The sequence below is a fragment of the Oncorhynchus mykiss genome, chromosome 25, assembly GCF_013265735.2.
Source record: "Oncorhynchus mykiss isolate Arlee chromosome 25, USDA_OmykA_1.1, whole genome shotgun sequence".
Taxonomy (NCBI): Eukaryota; Metazoa; Chordata; class Actinopteri; order Salmoniformes; family Salmonidae; genus Oncorhynchus; species Oncorhynchus mykiss.
The window spans coordinates 46196433-46217937 of record NC_048589.1 but is presented as its reverse complement, the minus strand read 5'-3'; the positions used below and the strand labels follow the sequence as shown (position 1 = coordinate 46217937).

Sequence of the window (21505 nt, the reverse complement as noted above, 5' to 3'; positions counted from 1 at the left end):
TGATCAGCACCGTACTGATGTGGTGTGTTATTGATCAGCACCATACTGATGTGGTGTGTTATTGATCAGCACCATACTGATGTGTGTTATTGATCAGCACCATACTGATGTGGTACTAATGTGGTGTGTTATTGATCAGCACCATACTGATGTTGTCTGTTATTGATCAGCACCATACTGATGTGGTGTGTTATTGATCAGCACCGTACTGATGTGGTGTGTTATTGATCAGCACCATACTGATGTTGTCTGTTATTGATCAGCACCGTACTGATGTGGTGTGTTATTGATCAGCACCGTACTGATGTGGTGTGTTATTGATCAGCACCGTACTGATGTGGTGTGTTATTGATCAGCACCATACTGATGTGGTGTGTTATTGATCAGCACCGTACTGATGTGGTGTGTTATTGATCTGCACCATACTGATGCGGTGTGTTATTGATCAGCACCATACTGATGTGGTGTGTTATTGATCAGCACCATACTGATGTGGTGTGTTATTGATCAGCACAGTACTGATGTGGTGTGTTATTGATCAGCACCATACTGATGTTGTCTGTTATTGATCAGCACCGTACTGATGTGGTGTGTTATTGATCAGCACCGTACTGATGTGGTGTGTTATTGATCAGCACCGTACTGATGTGGTGTGTTATTGATCAGCACCATACTGATGTGGTGTGTTATTGATCAGCACCGTACTGATGTGGTGTGTTATTGATCTGCACCATACTGATGCGGTGTGTTATTGATCAGCACCATACTGATGTGGTGTGTTATTGATCAGCACCATACTGATGTGGTGTGTTATTGATCAGCACCATACTGATGTGGTGTGTTATTGATCAGCACCATACTGATGTGGTGTGTTATTGATCAGCACCATACTGATTTGGTACTGATGTGGTGTGTTATTGATCAGCACCATACTGATGTGGTGTGTTATTGATCAGCACCATACTGATGTGGTGTGTTATTGATCAGCACCATACTGATGTGGTGTGTTATTGATCTGCACCATACTGATGTGGTGTGTTATTGATCAGCACCATACTGATTTGGTACTGATGTGGTGTGTTATTGATCAGCACCATACTGATGTGGTGTGTTATTGATCAGCACCATACTGATGTGGTGTGTTATTGATCAGCACAGTACTGATGTGGTGTGTTATTGATCAGCACCATACTGATGTGGTGTGTTATTGATCAGCACCATACTGATGTGGTGTGTTATTGATCAGCACAGTACTGATGTGGTGTGTTATTGATCAGCAATTGTTTGGTCCCCACAATGATAAAGGGTTCGTCATGATAATCCTGGAAAAGTCATGACATTGTCAATGTGGAGGCTATATACAGGGGGTACCGGTACAGAGTCAATGTGGAGGCTATATACAGGGGGTACCGGTACCGAGTCAGTGTGGAGGCTATATACAGGGGGTACCGGTACCGAGTCAGTGTGCGGGGGTACAGGTTAGAGGTCATTTGTACATGTAGGTAGGGGTGAAGTGCCGATACATAGCTAATGAACAGCGAGTAGCAGCAGTGGGTGGGTGGGGGGGGGGGGGGGGGGGGGGGGCAAAACAAATGGAGGGGGGGGGGGGGGGGTCAATGGAAATAGTCCAGTGGCCATTTGATTAATTGTTCAGCAGTCTTATGACTTGGGGGTAGAAGCTGTTAAGGGGCCTTTTTGTCCTAGACTTGGCGCTCCGGTAGCAGAGAAAACAGTCTATGACTTGGGTGACTGGAGTTTCTGACAATTTTATGGGCTTTCCTCTGACACCGCCTATTATATAGGTCCTGGATGGCAGGAAGCCTGGCCCCATGTACTGGGCCGTACGCACTACCCTCTGTAGCGCCTTATGGTCAGATGCTGAGCAGTTGCCATTCCAGGCGGAACCGGATGCTCTCGATGGTGCAGCTGTAGAGCTTTTTGAGGATCTGGGGACCAAACCTTTTCAGTCTCCTGAGGGGGAAAATATTTTGTTGTGCCCTCTTCACGACTGTCTTGGTGTGTTTGGAACTTGAAACTCTCGACCCGCTCCACTACATCCCTGTTGATGTTAACGGGGGCCTGTTCGGCCCGCTATTTCCCGTAGTCCACGATCAGCTGCTTTGTCTTGCAAGAGGTTGTTGTCCTGGCACCACACTGCCAGTTCTCTGACCTCCTCCCTATAGGCTGTCTCATGGTTGTCGGTGAACAGGCCAAACACTGTTGTGTCATCAGCAAACTTAATGATGGTGATGGAGTTGTGTTTGGAGTTGTGTTTGGCCACGCAGTCGTGGGTGAACAGGGAGTACAGGAGGGGACTGAGCATGCACCCCTGAGGGGCCCCCGTGTTGAGGACCAGCGTGGCAGATGTGTTGCTACCTACCCTCACCACCTGGGGGCGGCCCGTCAGGAAGTCCAGGATCCAGTTGCAGAGGGAGGTGTTTAGTCCCAGGTTCCTTATCTTAGTGATGAGCTTTGAGGGTACTATGGTGTTGAACGCTGTGCTGTAGTCAATGAATAGCATTCTCACATAGGTGTTCCTTTTGTCCAGGTGGGAAAGGGCAGTGTGGAGTACGACTGAGATTGCGTCATCTGTGGATCTGTTGGGACGATATGCAAATTGGAGTGCATCAAGGGTGTCAAGTAAGGTGGAGGTGATATGATCCTTAACTAGCCTCTCAAAGTACTTTATATGATGACAGAAGTGAGTCATTTAGTTCAGTTACCTTTGCTTTATAGAGTACATGAACAATGGTGGACCTCTTGAAGCAAATGGGGACAACAGACTGGGATAGGGAGAGATTGAATATATCCGTAGACACTCTGCTGGTCAGCACATATTCTGAGGACGCGGCTACAGATGCCCTCTGGGTGGGCAGCCTTGCAAGGGTGACGGTGCTCTGAGTTGTCCTCGAAACGGGCGAAGAAGGTGTTTAGCTTGCCCGGGAATAAGGCGTCGGTGTGCGCCTACTGCCTGGTTTTCCATGTCTCTGTACTGTTGTTTTGCCTCTTTGATTGCCTTACGGATAGCTTGTCTGTTTGTACACATCCATGTTCCCAGTCACCTATAGTCAGCTATGGTTCGTCGTTCAGTTTTGTGCGAATGCTGCAAGCTATCCACGTTTTTTGATTTAGAACTCGGCTTACCGAACAAGTGTAATCGCATTAGATACAGAGTTGCAAAGAGAAAACCATATCTCAGACTGGCCAATAAAAAGAAAAGATTAAGATGGGCGAAAGAACACAGATACTGGACAGAGGAACTCTGTCCAGGAGGCCAGCATCCAGGAGTCGCCTCTTCACTGTTGACGTTGAGACTGGTGCTTTGTGGGTACTATTTAATGAAGCTGCCATTTGAGGACTTGTGAGGAGTCTGTTTCTCAAACTAGACACTCTAATGTACTTGTCCTCTTGCTCAGTTGTGCACCGGGGCCTCCCACTCCTCTTTCTATTCTGGTTGGAGCCAGTTTGCGCTGTTCTGTGAAGGGAGTAGTACACAGCGTTGTACGAGATCTTCAGTTTCTTGGGAATTTCTCACATGAAATAGCCTTAATTTCTCAGAACAAGAATAGACTGACGAGTTTCAGAAGAAAGGTCTTAGTTTCTGGACATTTTGAGTCTGTAATCGAACCCACAAATGCTGATGCTCCAGATACTCAACTAGTCTAAAGAAGGCCAGTTTTATTGCTTCTTTAATCAGGACAACAGTTTTCAGCTGTGCTAACATAATTGCAAAAGGGTTTTCAAATGATCAATTAGCCTTTTAAAATGATAAACTTGGATTAGCTAAAACAACGTGCCATTGGGACACAGGAGTGATGGTTGCTGATAATGGGCCTCTCTACACCTATGTAGATATTCCATTAAAAATCTGCCGTTTCCAGCTACAATAGTCATTTACAACATTAACAATGTCTACACTGTATTTCTGACCAATTTGATGTTATTTTAATGGACAAAAGAAAGTGCTTTTCTTTCAAAAACAAGGACATTTCTAAGTGACCTGAAACATTTTAACGGTAGTGTATAGATGTACATGTCCTGAGAAAATGGTGTGTTTGCTTCAGCTTAATTAAAACATTTGTAGCCTACCATCTTTGATATATTGGGTGGTCAACTGTCCTCCGGGAGAGATACTGGGTGTGCAGGCTTTTATTCCAGCCCCCCATCTAACAAACATTTTAGAAATTCACTCTATGAGCAGGGCTTGATCAAAAGCCTGCAACACCCAATAACTCTCCAGACTGAGGTTTTGAACACATGTGTTTTATACAGTATCTTAACAGGCAGTCTACTTTGTGTGGGTTAAGTGCCTTTGCACAGTGACCGGAGATGATATGTGGGATTAAGAGAGCAACCTCCCAGTGTCGATACCACGTTATCCTTACTTTGTTATACGTACATAGAGACGCCACCAATTGTTGGTCATGGAAATGTGGTTAAAATGCATGGAGAAGTCATGAAATTCCATCTGTTAAAATGTGTATGAACCCTGAGTATAGTAAAATAAACAAGATTATGAGTGTCTTACGTACACACATAGAATGTTCTCCATGTCCTCGTGGTTTTATTGAGCCAAGATCCAAAGCGGGAGACACTAATCATATTATTACAAATGTTAAAATGTTTTTGTTATTTTTTTCTCCCCAATTTTCATGGTATCCAATTGGTAGTTACAGTCTTGTCCCAAACCAGGATCTGTAGTAACGCAGCAGTGCCTTAGACCGCTGTGCCACTCGGGAGGCCTTAATGGTAGTTTGCATTAGAAGTGTATTTAATGGTAGTTTACATTAGAAGTGTATTGAATGGTAGTTTGTATTAGAAGTGTATTTAATGGTAGTTTGCATTAGAAGTGTATTTAATGGTAGTTTGTATTAGAAGAGTATTTAATGGTAGTTTGCATTAGAAGTGTATTTAATGGTAGTTTGCATTAGAAGTGTATTTAATGGTAGTTTGCTTTAGAAGTGTATTTAATGGTAGTTTGCATTAGAAGTGTATTTAATGGTAGTTTGCTTTAGAAGTGTATTTAATGGTAGTTTGCATTAGAAGTGTATTTAATGGTAGTTTGCATTAGAAGAGTGTTTTTTACGCTAGTATTTTAATGGACCTCTCTCCCGTGCTCCCAGAATGCTCATCTCTGCTGAACGACACAAACACAGTGTAGAGCAGCAGTGGATGATGCATGTGGTCAACATTCATGTGTCAGCATTTTAAGTATTTGCAAACATGCTCAACACACTCTCTCTCTCTCTCTCTCTCTCTCTCTGCCTCTCTCTCTCTCTCTGTCTCTCTCTCTCTCTGCCTCTCTCTCTCTCTCTCTCTCTCTCTCTCTGCCTCTCTCTCTCTCTCTCTCTCTCTCTCATATGCAGTACCATCACAGATACTGATAATTATTTGTATTTTACCTGTATTTATACAGGGTGGGTCGCCATTGGGACCAGGGTACTACCAGCACAGCGTAAATACCCACATCAGTAATTTCCTCACCTCATTACTACAGCAGCAGCAGGGAGACTGTGTTCCCTGGTTAGACTTGGATGGACATAGTTCAGTCTGCTGACCAGGGCTCTCTCTGGGTAGGCCGGCAGGGAGTTTAGAGATTAGCGCGTTAGGCTAGTACCTGAAAGGTTGCTGGTTCGAATACCCGCGGTGAAAAAAACACTTAACCCTCGTGTTCCTGTCGAGCATGTAAAACGCCTCCCGTTGGATCTCTAGGCTGTTCTGTTGTCCAGACAGAGTATCTCCTTTAATCTAATATAACTCCTGGTAATACAGACAAGGAGGGTTGTGTCTGAAGTTATCAGTGTTTTCTCTGATGTCGACCGTGTCTCTCTACCAGTTCTCCTGACCGTGAGGGGTCGTAACCTGAAGTGATCAGTGTTTTCTCTGATGATGTCGACCGTGTCTCTACCAGTTCTCCTGACCGTGAGGGGTCGTAACCTGAAGTGATCAGTGTTTTCTCTGATGATGTCGACCGTGTCTCCACCAGTTCTCCTGACCGTGAGGGGTCGTAACCTGAAGTGATCAGTGTTTTCTCTGATGATGTCGACCGTGTCTCTACCAGTTCTCCTGACCGTGAGGGGTCGTAACCTGAAGTGATCAGTGTTTTCTCTGATGATGTCGACCGTGTCTCCACCAGTTCTCAGGGATGCTTCCAGGGATGCTTCCCAAATTGCACACCACATTCCCTTCATAGTGCACTACTTTTGACCAGTTGGCTCCCTACTATTTGTCTGATCAGTATTCATTGTGGACAGTGTGGTGACCGCTGACCGGTTGTGGCCGTGCTGCCTGCCCTCTGTTTCCTGTATGGCGTTCTATTAGCAGGCTCTGAGAGCCCTCGGGAACCCTGGGGGAAATGTGTTCAGCACAGGTAGACACATTATATCATCTAACATACACACAGTTTCTCTCTCGCCCTCTCCCTCTTCCTCTCTCTGCATCTCGCTGCTACTCTCTCATCTCTCAACCTCTCTCTCTCTCTCTTCCTCTCTGTCTCTCTGCTCTGTAGGGGCTTGCAGTACTGTGTGTTCTCTCTCTCTGTCTCTCTCTCTCTCTCTCTCTCTCTCTTCCTCTCTCTCTCTCTCTCTCTGTCTCTCTTCCTCTCTCTCTCTCTGCTCTGTAGGGGCTTGCAGTACTGTGTGTTCTCTCTCTCTCTGTCTCTCTCTCTCTCTCTCTCTCTCTCTCTCTTCCTCTCTCTCTCTCTCTCTTCCTCTCTCTCTCTCTGCTCTGTAGGGGCTTGCAGTACTGTGTGTTCTCTCTCTCTCTCTCTCTGTCTCTCTCATTTCTCTGTAGGGGCTTGTAGTGTCTGATTGTGCTCTGTGTGTTTCCTCTACACTCTGTGTGTTGGTGCTGAGGGATATATTAGGTTTTGAGCCAGCAATACATGTTAAAGTGAGTTTTTCCCCTGGGAATTTCTCAGTCAAAACACTCCGTATTACGAAACTAAATTTGGCACACCAGTCGAACTCAATTCCATAAATGGTCAGCAGATGGTGCTGTGATCCACTCGCTAGTTTTCTTCCTGGTAGTTTGTATAGAAATGTTGCATTCTCTTAGAAAACATTAAAGAAAAATCTACTAAATTGTCAACAGTGACACTCGAATGACCGAGAAAGATTACATATCAGAAGTGCCTTCAGGGGGCGCTAGAGAGCGTGCTATGGAGGAGACGTACTATGGAGTAGACGTGCTATGGAGGAGACCTGCTATGGAGGAGACGTGCTATGGAGGAGACCTGCTATGGAGTAGAGCGTGCTATGGAGGAGACGTGCTATGGAGGAGACGTGCTATGGAGGAGACGTGCTATGGAGTGGAACGTGCTATGGAGGAGACGTGCTATGGAGGAGACGTACTATGGAGGAGAACGTGCTATGGAGGAGACGTGCTATGGAGGAGACGTACTATGGAGGAGAACGTGCTATGGAGGAGACGTGCTATGGAGGAGACGTGCTATGGATGAGACGTGCTATGGAGTAGAACGTGCTATGGAGGAGACGTGCTATGGAGGAGACGTACTATGGAGGAGAACGTGCTATGGAGGAGACGTGCTATGGAGGAGACCTGCTATGGAGTAGAGCGTGCTATGGAGGAGACGTGCTATGGAGGAGACGTGCTATGGATGAGACGTGCTATGGAGTAGAACGTGCTATGGAGGAGACGTGCTATGGAGGAGACGTACTATGGAGGAGAACGTGCTATGGAGGAGACCTGCTATGGAGTAGAGCGTGCTATGGAGGAGACGTGCTATGGAGGAGACGTGCTATGGAGGAGACGTGCTATGGAGGAGACGTGCTATGGAGTGGAACGTGCTATGGAGGAGACGTACTATGGAGGAGAACGTGCTATGGAGGAGACGTGCTATGGAGGAGACGTACTATGGAGGAGAACGTGCTATGGAGGAGACGTGCTATGGAGGAGACGTACTATGGAGGAGAACGTGCTATGGAGGAGACGTGCTATGGAGGAGACGTACTATGGAGGAGAACGTGCTATGGAGGAGACGTGCTATGGAGGAGACGTGCTATGGAGTGGAACGTGCTATGGAGTGGAACGTGCTATGGAGGAGACGTGCTTTGCTAGAGCTCCTCTCTATTCTGAAACAGTATTTATCTTAACCTCTCACGACCTGTAACTTCAGACAAATATGGCAAAGGGAAAAGGCACCAGAAAAGGGAGCGCTAAACAAGATCATTTGAATGAGATAGACAACGAACCAATTTCAACGTCGCCAACCCACGTGGAGTTAGCTGAAGAGGATAGCTTCCAAGAGTTCCCCACAGAGCCTACGCAAAGTGACATACTGGCTGCCATAAACTCACTAAGCAAGAAGGTGGACAGGTTGGCTGATATCTCAAAAGAGTATTGGGACTTTGGCCGAAACTGTGCAGGGTGCATGAGGTTGAGCAGACGACAGTCGATCACGAGGCCAGGCTACAGGACATAGAGAAACAGTGCGCAACGTTCAAAAAATAACAACAAAACCCTGAAAGCCCGACTGGAAATGCTCAAGTCACATTCAAGACCCCAGAACATCCGAATATGTGGGATCCAGGAGGACACTGAGAAAGGGAAACCCATGTGGGATCCAGGAGGACACTGAGAAAGGGAAACCCATGTGGGATCCAGGAGGACACTGAGAGAGGGAATCCCATGTGGGATCCAGGAGGACACTGAGAAAGGGAAACCCATGTGGGATCCAGGAGGACACTGAGAAAGGGAAACCCATGTGGGATCCAGGAGGACACTGAGAAAGGGAAACCCATGTGCGATCCAGGAGGACACTGAGAAAGGGAAATACACTGAATTAGTCTCGGAGCTGATACCGGCCCTGCTGGGGAGTGAACACTTCAAAACGGCCATCCTGATCGACCGCGCACATAGATCTCAGGCAACGAAGCCGGCCAAGGGCGGGCCACCAAGGCCATTCATTGTACGACTGCACTATCCCCAGACCAGGGATCTCATCCTCAAGCTGGCTAGTCAAAAGTTCCCCCTTAACTTCAACGGAGCCAGGGTGTCTGTCTACCCAGATCTTACCTTGGAGGTGAGGAACCAACGGAAAGAGTATGATGAGGTTCGCAACAAATGCAGGACGGCCAACATCCGATATGGATTCCTCTTCCCAGCCCGGTTTAAGGTGACAGTCGAAGGATCAACACGTACGTTTGACAACCCAAAAGAGGCCGATCTGTTCTTGACAAGCTCCCTGGCTGAGGATACAGAACGGCTGTGTCAGCCGGCTAAATACAGGCCAGGTTTGAATGTCTTTTCCATCAGAAGATCAGAAATGGGGACTCATATGATGTTGTGGCTAATATAGCATTGTTTAGCATATCATGTTTTAACGCCACTCACCCCCTAACGTGAGAGTTAACCTCTAGTGACACCCCATCCCATGAATGGGACCATTGTCATCATCTGACACTAATTAGCATAACGCAACGGACATAAATCTTCCTAGAAAATATTCCTATTCATGAAAATTACAAGTGAAATATATTGAGACACAGTTTAGCCTTTTGTTAATCACACTGTCATCTCAGATTTTCAAAATATGCTTTACAGCCAAAGCTAGACAAGCATTTGTGTAAGTTTATCGATAGCCTAGCATAGCATTATGCCTTGCGAGCAGCAGGCAACCTTGTCACGGAAATCAGAAAAGCAATCAAATTAAATCGTTTACCTTTGATGAGCTTCGGATGTTTTCACTCACGAGACTCCCAGGTAGATAGCCAAAGTTCATTTTTTCCCAAAATATTATTTTTGTAGGCGAAATAGCTCCGTTTGTTCTTCACGTTTGGCTGAGAAATCGACCGGAATTGCGGTCACGACAACGCCTGAAAAATATTCAAAATTAGCTCCATAATATCGACAGAAACATGGCAAACATTGTTTATAATCAATCCTCAAGGTGTTTTTTCAAATATCTATTCGATAATATATCCACCGGGACAATTGGTTTCTCAGTAGAAGCGATTGGAGAAATGGCTACCTCTGTACTTAACGCAAGATTTTCTCCGGGAGCATCATGTGACCACTTGCGCAATGTAGCCCCCTAAGGGTATTCTTCAACATAAATGCGTAAAACTACGTCACAATGCTGTAGACACCTTGGGGAATACGTAGAACGCGTAAGCTGGTTCATAGCTGAATGGGGACGCATTGGAACGCAGCGCTTTCAAAACATGAGGCACTTCCGGATTGGATTTTTCTCAGGCTTTCGCCTGCAACATCAGTTCTGTTATACTCACAGACAATATCTTTACAGTTTTGGAAACGTTAGTGTTTTCTATCCAAAGCTGTCAATTATATGCATATTCTAGCATCTTGTCCTGACAAAATATCCCGTTTAAAAAGTGAACGTTTTTTTCCCAAAAATGAAAATACTGCCCCTGGAGTCGCAACAGGTTCAAGCTGTGTGTTATTTCAAGCTGTGTGTCTAGACACCCTAAGGTTTGTGTGTTAGCCAAGGAGTGCTTCGTTTGGGGAAGTCACTCAGTAAAGGGACGGGAGTGGGGATGGGGTCTGTGTTTTATGTTCACGTTTATTACGTTTACGTTTATTATTAGTACAGGTGACATGACAAGCTCTCGCACGGCGGGACGTTTTTCTTCTGAGTTTTGTATGACAGCAACAATTTGCTCTAAAATAAGAAATGCCACATAGTGACAGAGCACAGAGTAGACCACAGAGTAGACCACATAGTGACAGAGCACAGAGTAGAGCAGGTGGAATAAAGATAGTCAGCTGGAACTGTAATGGCTTAGGGCATGTGGTGAAACCAGCTAAGGTTTTCTCTCATCTTAAATCACTGGATGCTGACATAGTGCTTCTTCAAGAAACTCATATTAAACACTCCGCTCAGGCCAAGCTACGAGTCGGCTGGATCGGTCAGATATACCAGTCTAACTTGGATGCGAGAGGGGTAGCAATAATAAGGAAAAACATTCCTTTTGTCTCAACCTCCATTTCAGATCCTAATGGTCGGTATGTTATTGTGGCTTGTATACTGAATTCGAAACCAATAACCTTGGTCAATTTATATGGACCAAACTTCGATGATCCATTATTTTTTTAAAGGGTATTTAAGGCCAAACAACATATATCGGATATGAGTGTCATTTGTGGGAGGTGACTTTAACTGTACGTTAGATCCCCTTTTAGATAAATCAAGGGTCACTTCAACAATCAAATGCCAGTGTCTAAATACGTTGATGACAAACCTTAACATTGTCGATATTTGGAGACGGACGCACCCAACAGACAGGGATTATTCTTTCTTTTCATCAGTTAAATCATATTCCAGAATTCACTCTTTTTTGTTGTACTCCACTAATTTCAAGAGTCGGTTATCTATTATCACTTCTAATTACGGATCTGTCTGGTGCTGAAACTCGACAAGATGTCGGCGATCGTGGCGCTAAGACGCTGTTGAAAGATGAGGCTCTTTTTATTTATTTGAGCAGATTGCCTTTTTCCTCGCATGTTGACGACTCCACCCTCTAAAGGCTAAAGGAATCTCTAAAGGCTGTGATTGGAGGTTACATTATTTCTTATACATCAGAGAGGAAGAAACGCGCCAATACTAGGCTGAGAGAAACTGAAAGTTAAGGGAGTTAAGGGAACAGGAGAACGTTTTTAGGACGAATTCCTCGTATACAGTCCTTGAGAAGATCACAAAGTTAAAATATGAATACAATACCATCCTTTCGAAACGGATGGGCTCTTTACTTGCTGGAACGCAACAAAGTTATTTTGAACTGGGTGACAAACCACATAAATTATTAGCAAGATGGCTAAGGCATGTGCAGGCATCTAGAGCTATTCACAAAATTAAAGACAAGAAGGGTAAAATAGTAACAGATCCGCAGGATATTAATAAATGCTTTGTGCAGTTTTATTCAGAGCTATACCAATCAAAATTGTCCAAGATGGCATAGCAGTTCAGACGTCTTTTGTCCTCATCTTGTCGTGTCCCGTATATATATATATATATATTTACAACTTTTTTCACATACATTTTTTAATTTTCCATAAACTCATCTTCAAAACACTCTCCTGCAACCCGCCTCACCAATTTATAAAAAAGTATTATTTACCTCAGATCTGTAATCCTCCAAGAAACTAGCCAGAAACTAGCCAGAAGCTAGCCGGGAGCTAGCCAGAAGCTAATCAGAAGCTAGTTCAGAAGCTAGTTAGCTTCTTTACTATCAAATCGTTAGTATTCAGCTAACCACGGTTTGTGGTCATCGGCTGTCCTTTGGCTCGAGAATCTATCGCCAGTTTTGTACGGCGCAGCGCGGCTCGGAACGGAACATACCGGACCAATTTTTCTCTCCATGACCCTGGATTTCGACCGCTGGCTCTGGACATTCATACCTGGATCTCGCAGCTAGCTAGCTGCTATCCGTGTGACTATCGGATTTCGTCGATTCTGGAGCAAACATCAATTTTTCCAGAGCTAGCCAGCTGAAGAGTTCCATCAATCACTCCTTCAGGCTGCAGTCACCTATCCGGACCCGTTTTGCTGCCTACGCGGAGCCCCACCGGGCCTTCACAGCTGGACTGCCGACATTGTCTACCCGAGGGAGTTGTCCGGCTGGCAACGTCGCGACGGAGATGGGCGCCCATCTGCGGCCTGCTAGCCATTGGCTGTCTTATCGGCTGCTATCTGAATAGACAATCGGACAATTTATTTATTTATTTTTATTATTATTATGATCATTTTTTCTTCTTGGGCCTCTATAACTAAATCTATTGTTTTTATTTTTGTTGTTGTTGTGTGATTTGGATTAATCCCCTCTACCACACGGAACCCCACTAATCTACTGACGGAACGCAAGAGGTGGCTAATAACAGACCTCCATCCTATGCTAGCTTGCTACCGATTGCCCGGCTAGCTGTCTGAATCGCCATGACCCCAACCAACCTCACTACTCATTGGACCCTTTTGATCACTCGACTAAGCATGCCTCTCCTTAATGTCAATATGCCTTGTCCATTGCTGTTCTGGTTAGTGTTTATTGGCTTATTTCACTGTAGAGCCTCTAGTCCTGCTCACTATACCTTATCCAACCTATTAGTTCCACCACCCACACATGCAATGACATCTCATGGTTTCAATGATGTTTCTAGAGACAATATCTCTCTCTTCATCACTCAATACCTAGGTTTACCTCCACTGTATTCACATACTACCTTACCTTTGTCTGTACATTATACCTTGATGCTATTTTATCGCCCCCAGAAACCTCCTTTTACTCTCTGTTCCAGACGTTCTAGACGACCAATTCTTATTGCTTTTAGCCGCACCCTTATTCTACTCCTCCTCTGTTCCTCTGGCGATGTAGAGGTGAATCCAGGCCCTGCAGTGCCTAGCTCCACTCCTATTCCCCAGGCGCTCTCTTATGACAACTTCTGTAACCGTAATAGCCTTGGTTTCATGCATGTTAACATTAGAAGCCTCCTCCCTAAGTTTGTTCTATTCACTGCTTTAGCACACTCTGCCAACCCGGATGTTCTAGCTGTGTCTGAATCCTGGCTTAGGAAGACCACCAAAAATTCTGAAATTTTAATTCCAAACTACAACATTTTCAGACAAGATAGAACTGCCAAAGGGGGCGGTGTTGCAATCTACTGCAAAGATAGCCTGCAGAGTTCCGTCCTACTATCCAGGTCTGTACCCAAACAATTTGAACTTGAAAAATCCACCTCTCTAAAAACAAGTCTCTCACCGTTGCCACCTGCGATAGACCACCCTCTGCCCCCAGCTGTGCTGTGGACACCATATGTGAACTGATTGCCCCCATCTATCTTCAGAGCTCGTGCTGCTAGGCGACCTAAACTGGAACATGCTTAACACCCCAGCCATCCTACAATCTAAACTTGATGCCCTCAATCTCACACAAATTATCAATGAACCTACCAGGTACCTCCCCAAAGCCTTAAACACGGGCACCCTCATAGATATCATCCTAACCAACTTGCCCTCTAAATACACCTCTGCTGTCTTCAACCAAGATCTCAGCGATCACTGCCTCATTGCCTGCATCCGTAATGGGTCAGCGGTCAAACGACCTCCTCTCATCACTGTAAAACGCTCCCTGAAACACTTCAGCGAGCAGGCCTTTCTAATCGACCTGGCCGGGGTATCCTGGAAGGATATTGACCTCATCCCGTCAGTAGAGGATGCCTGGTTATTTAAAAAAAAATGCCTTCCTAACCATCTTAAATAAACATGCCCCATTCAAGGAATTTAGAACCAGGAACAGATATTGCCCTTGGTTCTCCCCAGACCTGACTGCCCTTAACCAACACAAAAACATCCTATGGCGTTCTGCATTAGCATCGAACAGCCCTCGTGATATGCAGCTGTTCAGGGAAGCTAGAAACCATTATACACAGGCAGTTAGAAAAGCCAAGGCTAGCTTTTTCAAGCAGAAATTTGCTTCCTGCAACACTAACTCAAAAAAGTTCTGGGACACTGTAAAGTCCATGAATAATAAGAACACCTCCTCCCAGCTGCCCACTTCACTGAAGATAGGAAACACTGTCACCACTGATAAATCCACTATAATTGAGAATTTCAATAAGCATTTTTCTACGGCTGGCCATGCTTTCCACCTGGCTACTCCTACCCCGGTCAACAGCACTGCACCCCCCACAGCAACTCGCCCAAGCCTTCCCCATTTCTCCTTCTCCCAAATCCGTTCAGCTGATGTTCTGAATGAGCTGCAAAATCTGGACCCCTACAAATCAGCCGGGCTAGACAATCTGGACCCTTTCTTTCTAAAAATTATCTGCCGAAATTGTTGCCACCCCTATTACTAGCCTGTTCAACCTCTCTTTCGTGTCGTCTGAGATTCCCAAAGATTGGAAAGCAGCTGTGGTCATCTCCCTCTTCAAAGGGGGGGACACTCTTGACCCAAACTGCTACAGACCTATATCTATCCTACCATGCCTTTCTAAGGTCTTCGAAAGCCAAGTCAACAAACAGATTACCGACCATTTCAAATCTCACCATACCTTCTCTGCTATGCAATCTCAACTACTCAACAAATTGGATGCAGTCTATCACAGTGCAATCCGTTTTGTCACCAAAGCCCCATATACTACCCACCATTGCGACCTGTACACTCTCGTTGGCTGGCCCTCTCTTCATACTCGTCGCCAAACCCACTGGCTCCATGTCATCTACAAGACCCTGCTAGGTAAAGTCCCCCCTTATCTCAGCTCGCTGGTCACCATAGCATCTCCCACCTGTAGCACATGCTCCAGCAGGTATATCTCTCTAGTCACCCCCAAAACCAATTATTTCTTTGGCCGCCTCTCCTTCCAGTTCTCTGCTGCCAATGACTGGAACGAACTACAAAAATCTCTGAAACTGGATACACTTATCTCCCTCACTAGCTTTAAGCACCAACTGTCAGAGCAGCTCACAGATTACTGCACCTGTACATAGCCCACCTAAAATTTAGCCCAAACAACTACCTCTTTCCCAACTGTATTTAATTTATAAATTTATTTTGCTCCTTTGCACCCCATTATTTTTATTTCTACTTTGCACATTCTTCCATTGCAAATCTACCATTCAAGTGTTTTATTAGCTATATTGTATTTACTTTGCCACCATGGCCTTTTTTGCCTTTACCTCCCTTATCTCACCTCATTTTCTCACATCGAATATAGACTTGTTTATACTGTATGTTTGTTTTACTCCATGTGTAACTCTGTGTTGTTGTATGTGTCGAACTGCTTTGCTTTATCTTGGCCAGGTCGCAATTGTAAATGAGAACTTGTTCTCAACTTGCCTACCTGGTTAAATAAAGGTGAAATAAATAAAAAATAATGCAATGCTACTGATCCACTAACTATGGAACGCTTTCTCTCTGAATGTGAACTTCCTAAACTAGACATAGGGGGCAGCTCAGGAAACGTCGCAGTCATTCCGCCTGTTCAAGGGATGCCGACAGGGGTGCCCTATTTCGCCTGCTCTCTTCGCTATAGCCATGGAACCCCTAGGATTTAGTTTTTTGTTGTCCTCTAAATTGGCCGTCGAATTCAGCAGTACAATGAATGTCAATGAATTGCTGTATTTTTTATTTAATTTTTTATTGGAAAATAATAAACATATTATTTAATAAATAAAATAAAAAGTCTGTTTGAATGACCGAGAAGGTGTTGATGTCATTCAAAACCATATTTTCTCTGCTATCTGAGCAGTAAATTAACTAAACTACATGGGGGCTAAACGGCTAATATTTCATTTTCGTTGAAGGAGAAAAAGAAAATGACAGAATTAGGGTTATAGATCACACAGTCTAATTCAAAGTGAGAAATGCGTCGTGCCCATATTGGAAATCTAGATGTTCTATGTATCGAGCTTGTGACTCAAACCAAGCCACTCTTCTCTCCTATCAACAGTTGTTAGCTAGCTAGCTAACATTATATCCTGACATTGAAGCTCAATATATATATATATTTTTCAGACACATCTAAGCCATATTACTGGGGCGGCAGCCTAGCGTAGCCTAGTGGTTAGAACGTTGGACTAGTCCAGACCAGTAAAGAGGTCACATCACTCTTGCTAGGGAATGGTGTCCAGACCAGTAAAGAGGTCACATCACTCTGGCTAGGGAATGGTGTCCAGACCAGTAAAGAGGTCACATCACTCTGGCTAGGGAATGGTGTCCAGACCAGTAAAGAGGTCACACCCCTCAGGCTAGGGAATGGTGTCCAGACCAGACCAGTATAGAGGTCACATCACTCTGGCTAGGGAATGGTGTCCAGACCAGTAAAGAGGTCACATCACTCTGGCTAGGGAATGGTGTCCAGACCAGACCAGTAAAGAAGTCACATCACTCTGGCTAGGGAATGGTTTCCAGACCAGTAAAGAGGTCACACCCCTCTGGCTAGGGAATGGTGTCCAGACCCGTAAATAGGTCACACCCCTCTGGCTAGGGAATGGTGTCCAGACCCGTAAAGAGGTCACACCCCTCTGGCTAGGGAATGGTGTCCAGACCCGTAAAGAGGTCACATCACTCTGGCTAGGGATTGGAGTCTGGAGTATTATGTACAGTACACACACTCCTTCTGTCAGTCTGCCAGCTGTGTTATTCTGGAAGAACCTCTGTGGGTATAATGTCATGTTCTCTCTACGCACACTGAATTACAGACACACACACACACACACACACACACACACCACAGTGAAATATATTGTCATGTTCTCTCTACTGGAGTTGTGTATCTGTTCCAGAGGTTCTGGGATCTACTCTGACTTACCCTGATGTCTGCAGCTTTCAAAGCTCTCCTCTGCGACCTCCATGTTAAGAACTATTCTATGGCTACCTGATTCAACTTGATAACCTTTGACTGAGTCAATCAGATGAGCTAGTTGAAGTAGGGGACATCCTCCTGTTGTAACTGTGATCAGGGGGGCCTACCTACTGACTGACAGGCTCCTCCTCCTCCTGTCTCCCCCAAGCCGCTTCCTGTCTCTAACTCATCCTCTTCCTGTCCCCTCCCATGAGCTTCTTGTGTCTAACTTCTTCTCTTCCTGTCTCCCCCAAGCCGCTTCCTGTCTCTAACTCATCCTCTTCCTGTCTCCTCCCAGCTGCTTCTTGTATCTAACTTCTCTTCTTCCTGTTTCCTCCTATGAGCTTCCTGTAGCTAACTCTTCCTCTTCCTGTTTCCTCCCAGCTGTTTCCTGTCCCTCCTCCTGGTTGCAGCAGTCGTCTGGAAGATCAAACAGAGCTGCTGGGCGTCACGGCGACGCGAGGTGAGTGGTTACCACGGTTGCAGTGTTCAAGACACCTAACACGTGGTTCTAACACCTCACCTGAGGGGTCTGTTGTAGTTTACCTACTATAACACCTCACCTGAGGGGTCTGTTGTAGTTTACCTACTATAACACCTCACCTGAGTGGTCTGTTGTAGTTTACCTACTATAACACCTCACCTGAGGGGTCTGTTGTAGTTTACCTACTATAACACCTCACCTGAGTGGTCTGTTGTAGTTTACCTACTATAACACCTCACCTGAGGGGTCTGTTGTAGTTTACCTACTATAACACCTCACCTGAGGGGTCTGTTGTAGTTTTACTGAGGGGTCTGTTGTAGTTTTACTACTATAACACCTCACCTGAGGGGTCTGTTGTAGTTTACCTACTATAACACCTCACCTGAGGGGTCTGTTGTAGTTTACCTACTATAACACCTCACCTGAGTGGTCTGTTGTAGTTTACCTACTATAACACCTCACCTGAGGGGTCTGTTGTAGTTTTACTGAGTGGTCTGTTGTAGTTTACCTACTATAACACCTCACCTGAGGGGTCTGTTGTAGTTTTACTGAGGGGTCTGTTGTAGTTTACCTTCTCTGAACCAGCTGTTGGCCACTTTGAGGACACGTTCCTCCTCATGAAAACCACATATTTTTGAATGTCAATTTTCTATAACTTGTGACATCAAATTAAATGTTATTTGTCACATACACATGGTTAGCAGATGTTTATGCGAGTGAAGCGAGATGCTTGTGCTTCTAGTTCCGACAGTGCAGTAAGTAACCTAACAATTCCCCAATAACTACCTAATAAACAAGTGTAAGGGGATAAAGAATATGTACATAAAGATATATGAATGAGTGATGGTACAGAACGGCATAGGCAAGATGCAGTAGATGGTATAAAATACAGTATATACATATGAGATGAGTAACGTAGGGTATGTAAACATTATATAAAGTGGCACTATTAAAGTCACTAGTGTTCCATTTATTAAAGTGGCCAATGATTTCAAGTCTGTATGTTGCCAGCAGCCTCTCTGTGTTAGTGGTGGCTGTTTACCAGTCTGATGGCCTTGAGATTGAAGCTGATCAAACAGATCTATCCTCTACTGAGTTACTGGGTTATCCTCTACTCAGTGTAGACTGGGTTATCCTCTACTCAGTGTAGACTGGGTTATCCTCCTGGGTTATCCTCTACTCAGTGCAGACTGGGTTATCCTCCTGGGTTATCCTCTACACAGTGTAAACTGGGGTATCCTCTACTCAGTGTAGACTGGGTTATCCTCTACACAGTGTAAACTGGGTTATCCTCTACTCGGTGTAGACTGGGTTATCCTCTACTGGGTTATCCTCTACTCATTGTAGACTGGGTTATGCTCTACTCAGTGTAGACTGGGTTATCCTCTACTCAGTGTAGACTGGGTTATCCTCTACTGGGTTATCCTCTACTCATTGTAGACTGGGTTATGCTCTACTCAGTGTAGACTGTGTTATCCTCTGCTGGGCTATCCTCTACTCAGTGTAGACTGTGTTATCCTCTACTGGGTTATCCTCTACTCAGTGTAGACTGGGTTATCCTCTACTCATTGTAGACTGGGTTATTCTCTACTCAGTGTAGACTGGGTTATTCTCTACTCATTGTACACTGGGTTATTCTCTACTCAGTGTAGACTGGGTTATCCTCTACTGGGTTATTCTCTACTCAGTATAGACTGGGTTATCCTCTACTGGGTTATCCTCTACTCAGTGTAGACTGGGTTATCCTCTACTCAGTGTAGACTGGGTTATCCTCTACACGGTGTAGACTGGGTTATTCTCTACTCAGTGTAGACTGGGTTATCCTCTACTCAGTGTAGACTGGGTTATCCTCTACACAGTGTAGACTGGGTTATCCTCTACTCATTGTAGACTGGGTTATCCTCTACACGGTGTAGACTGGGTTATTCTCTACTCAGTGTAGACTGGGTTATCCTCTACTCAGTGTAGACTGGGTTATCCTCTACACAGTGTAGACTGGGTTATCCTCTACTCATTGTAGACTGGGTTATGCTCCACTCAGTGTAGACTGTGTTATCCTCTACTGGGTTATCCTCTACTCAGTGTAGACTGGGTTATCCTCTACTCATTGTAGACTGGGTTATTCTCTACTCAGTGTAGACTGGGTTATCCTCTACTGGGTTATTCTCTACTCATTGTACACTGGGTTATTCTCTACTCAGTGTAGACTGGGTTATCCTCTACTGGGTTATTCTCTACTCAGTATAGACTGGGTTATCCTCTACTGGGTTATCCTCTACTCAGTGTAGACTGGGTTATCCTCTACTCAGTGTAGACTGGGTTATCCTCTACACGGTGTAGACTGGGTTATTCTCTACTCAGTGTAGACTGGGTTATCCTCTACACAGTGTAGACTGGGTTATCCTCTACTCATTGTAGACTGGGTTATGCTCTACTCAGTGTAGACTGGGTTATGCTCCACTCAGTGTAGACTGTGTTATCCTCTACTGGGTTATCCTCTACTCAGTGTAGACTGGGTTATCCTCTACTCATTGTAGACTGGGTTATTCTCTACTCAGTGTAGACTGGGTTATTCTCTACTCATTGTACACTGGGTTATTCTCTACTCAGTGTAGACTGGGTTATCCTCTACTGGGTTATTCTCTACTCAGTATAGACTGGGTTATCCTCTACTGGGTTATCCTCTACTCAGTGTAGACTGGGTTATCCTCTACTCAGTGTAGACTGGGTTATCCGCTACTCGGTGTAGACTGGGTTATGCTCTACTCAGAGTAGACTGGGTTATTCTCTACTCCGTGTAGACTGGGTTATTCTCTACTCCGTGTAGACTGGGTTATCCTCTACTGGGTTATTCTCTACTCAGTATAGACTGGGTTATCCTCTACTCAGTGTAGACTGGGTTATCCTCTACTCAGTGTAGACTGGGTTATCCTCTACTCAGTGTAGACTGGGTTATCTCCTGGGTTATCCTCTACTCAGTGCAGACTGGGTTATCCTCCTGGGTTATCCTCTACACAGTGTAAACTGGGGTATCCTCTACTCAGTGTAGACTGGGTTATCCTCTACACAGTGTAAACTGGGTTATCCTCTACTCGGTGTAGACTGGGTTATCCTCTACTGGGTTATCCTCTACTCATTGTAGACTGGGTTATGCTCTACTCAGTGTAGACTGAGTTATCCTCTACTGGGCTATCCTCTACTCAGTGTAGACTGGGTTATCCTCTACTGGGTTATCCTCTACTCATTGTAGACTGGGTTATTCTCTACTCAGTGTAGACTGGGTTATTCTCTACTCATTGTACACTGGGTTATTCTCTACTCAGTGTAGACTGGGTTATCCTCTACTGAGTTATTCTCTACTCAGTATAGACTGGGTTATCCTCTACTCAGTGTAGACTGGGTTATCCTCTACTGGGTTATCCTCTACTCAGTGTAGACTGGGTTATGCTCTACTCAGTGTAGACTGGGTTATCCTCTACACGGTGTAGACTGGGTTATTCTCTACTCAGTGTAGACTGGGTTATCCTCTACACAGTGTAGACTGGGTTATCCTCTACTCATTGTAGACTGGGTTATGCTCTACTCAGTGTAGACTGGGTTATGCTCTACTCAGTGTAGACTGAGTTATCCTCTACTGGGCTATCCTCTACTCAGTGTAGACTGGGTTATCCTCTACTGGGTTATCCTCTACTCAGTGTAGACTGG

At 45.0% G+C, this 21505-nt stretch overlaps 1 protein-coding gene across 5 annotated transcripts in view; it reads left to right on the top strand.

Moving 5' to 3' along the window:
• Positions 1-21505, top strand: part of LOC110505955 (attractin) — a 252686-nt gene that overhangs the window by 176578 nt on the left and 54603 nt on the right. For all 5 annotated transcript variants that reach the window (XM_036962391.1, XM_036962390.1, XM_036962389.1 and 2 more), the window contains exon 26: positions 17701-17779. In XM_036962391.1, the coding sequence (XP_036818286.1) occupies positions 17701-17779 (79 nt within the window). The remainder of the gene's footprint in view (positions 1-17700; positions 17780-21505) is intronic.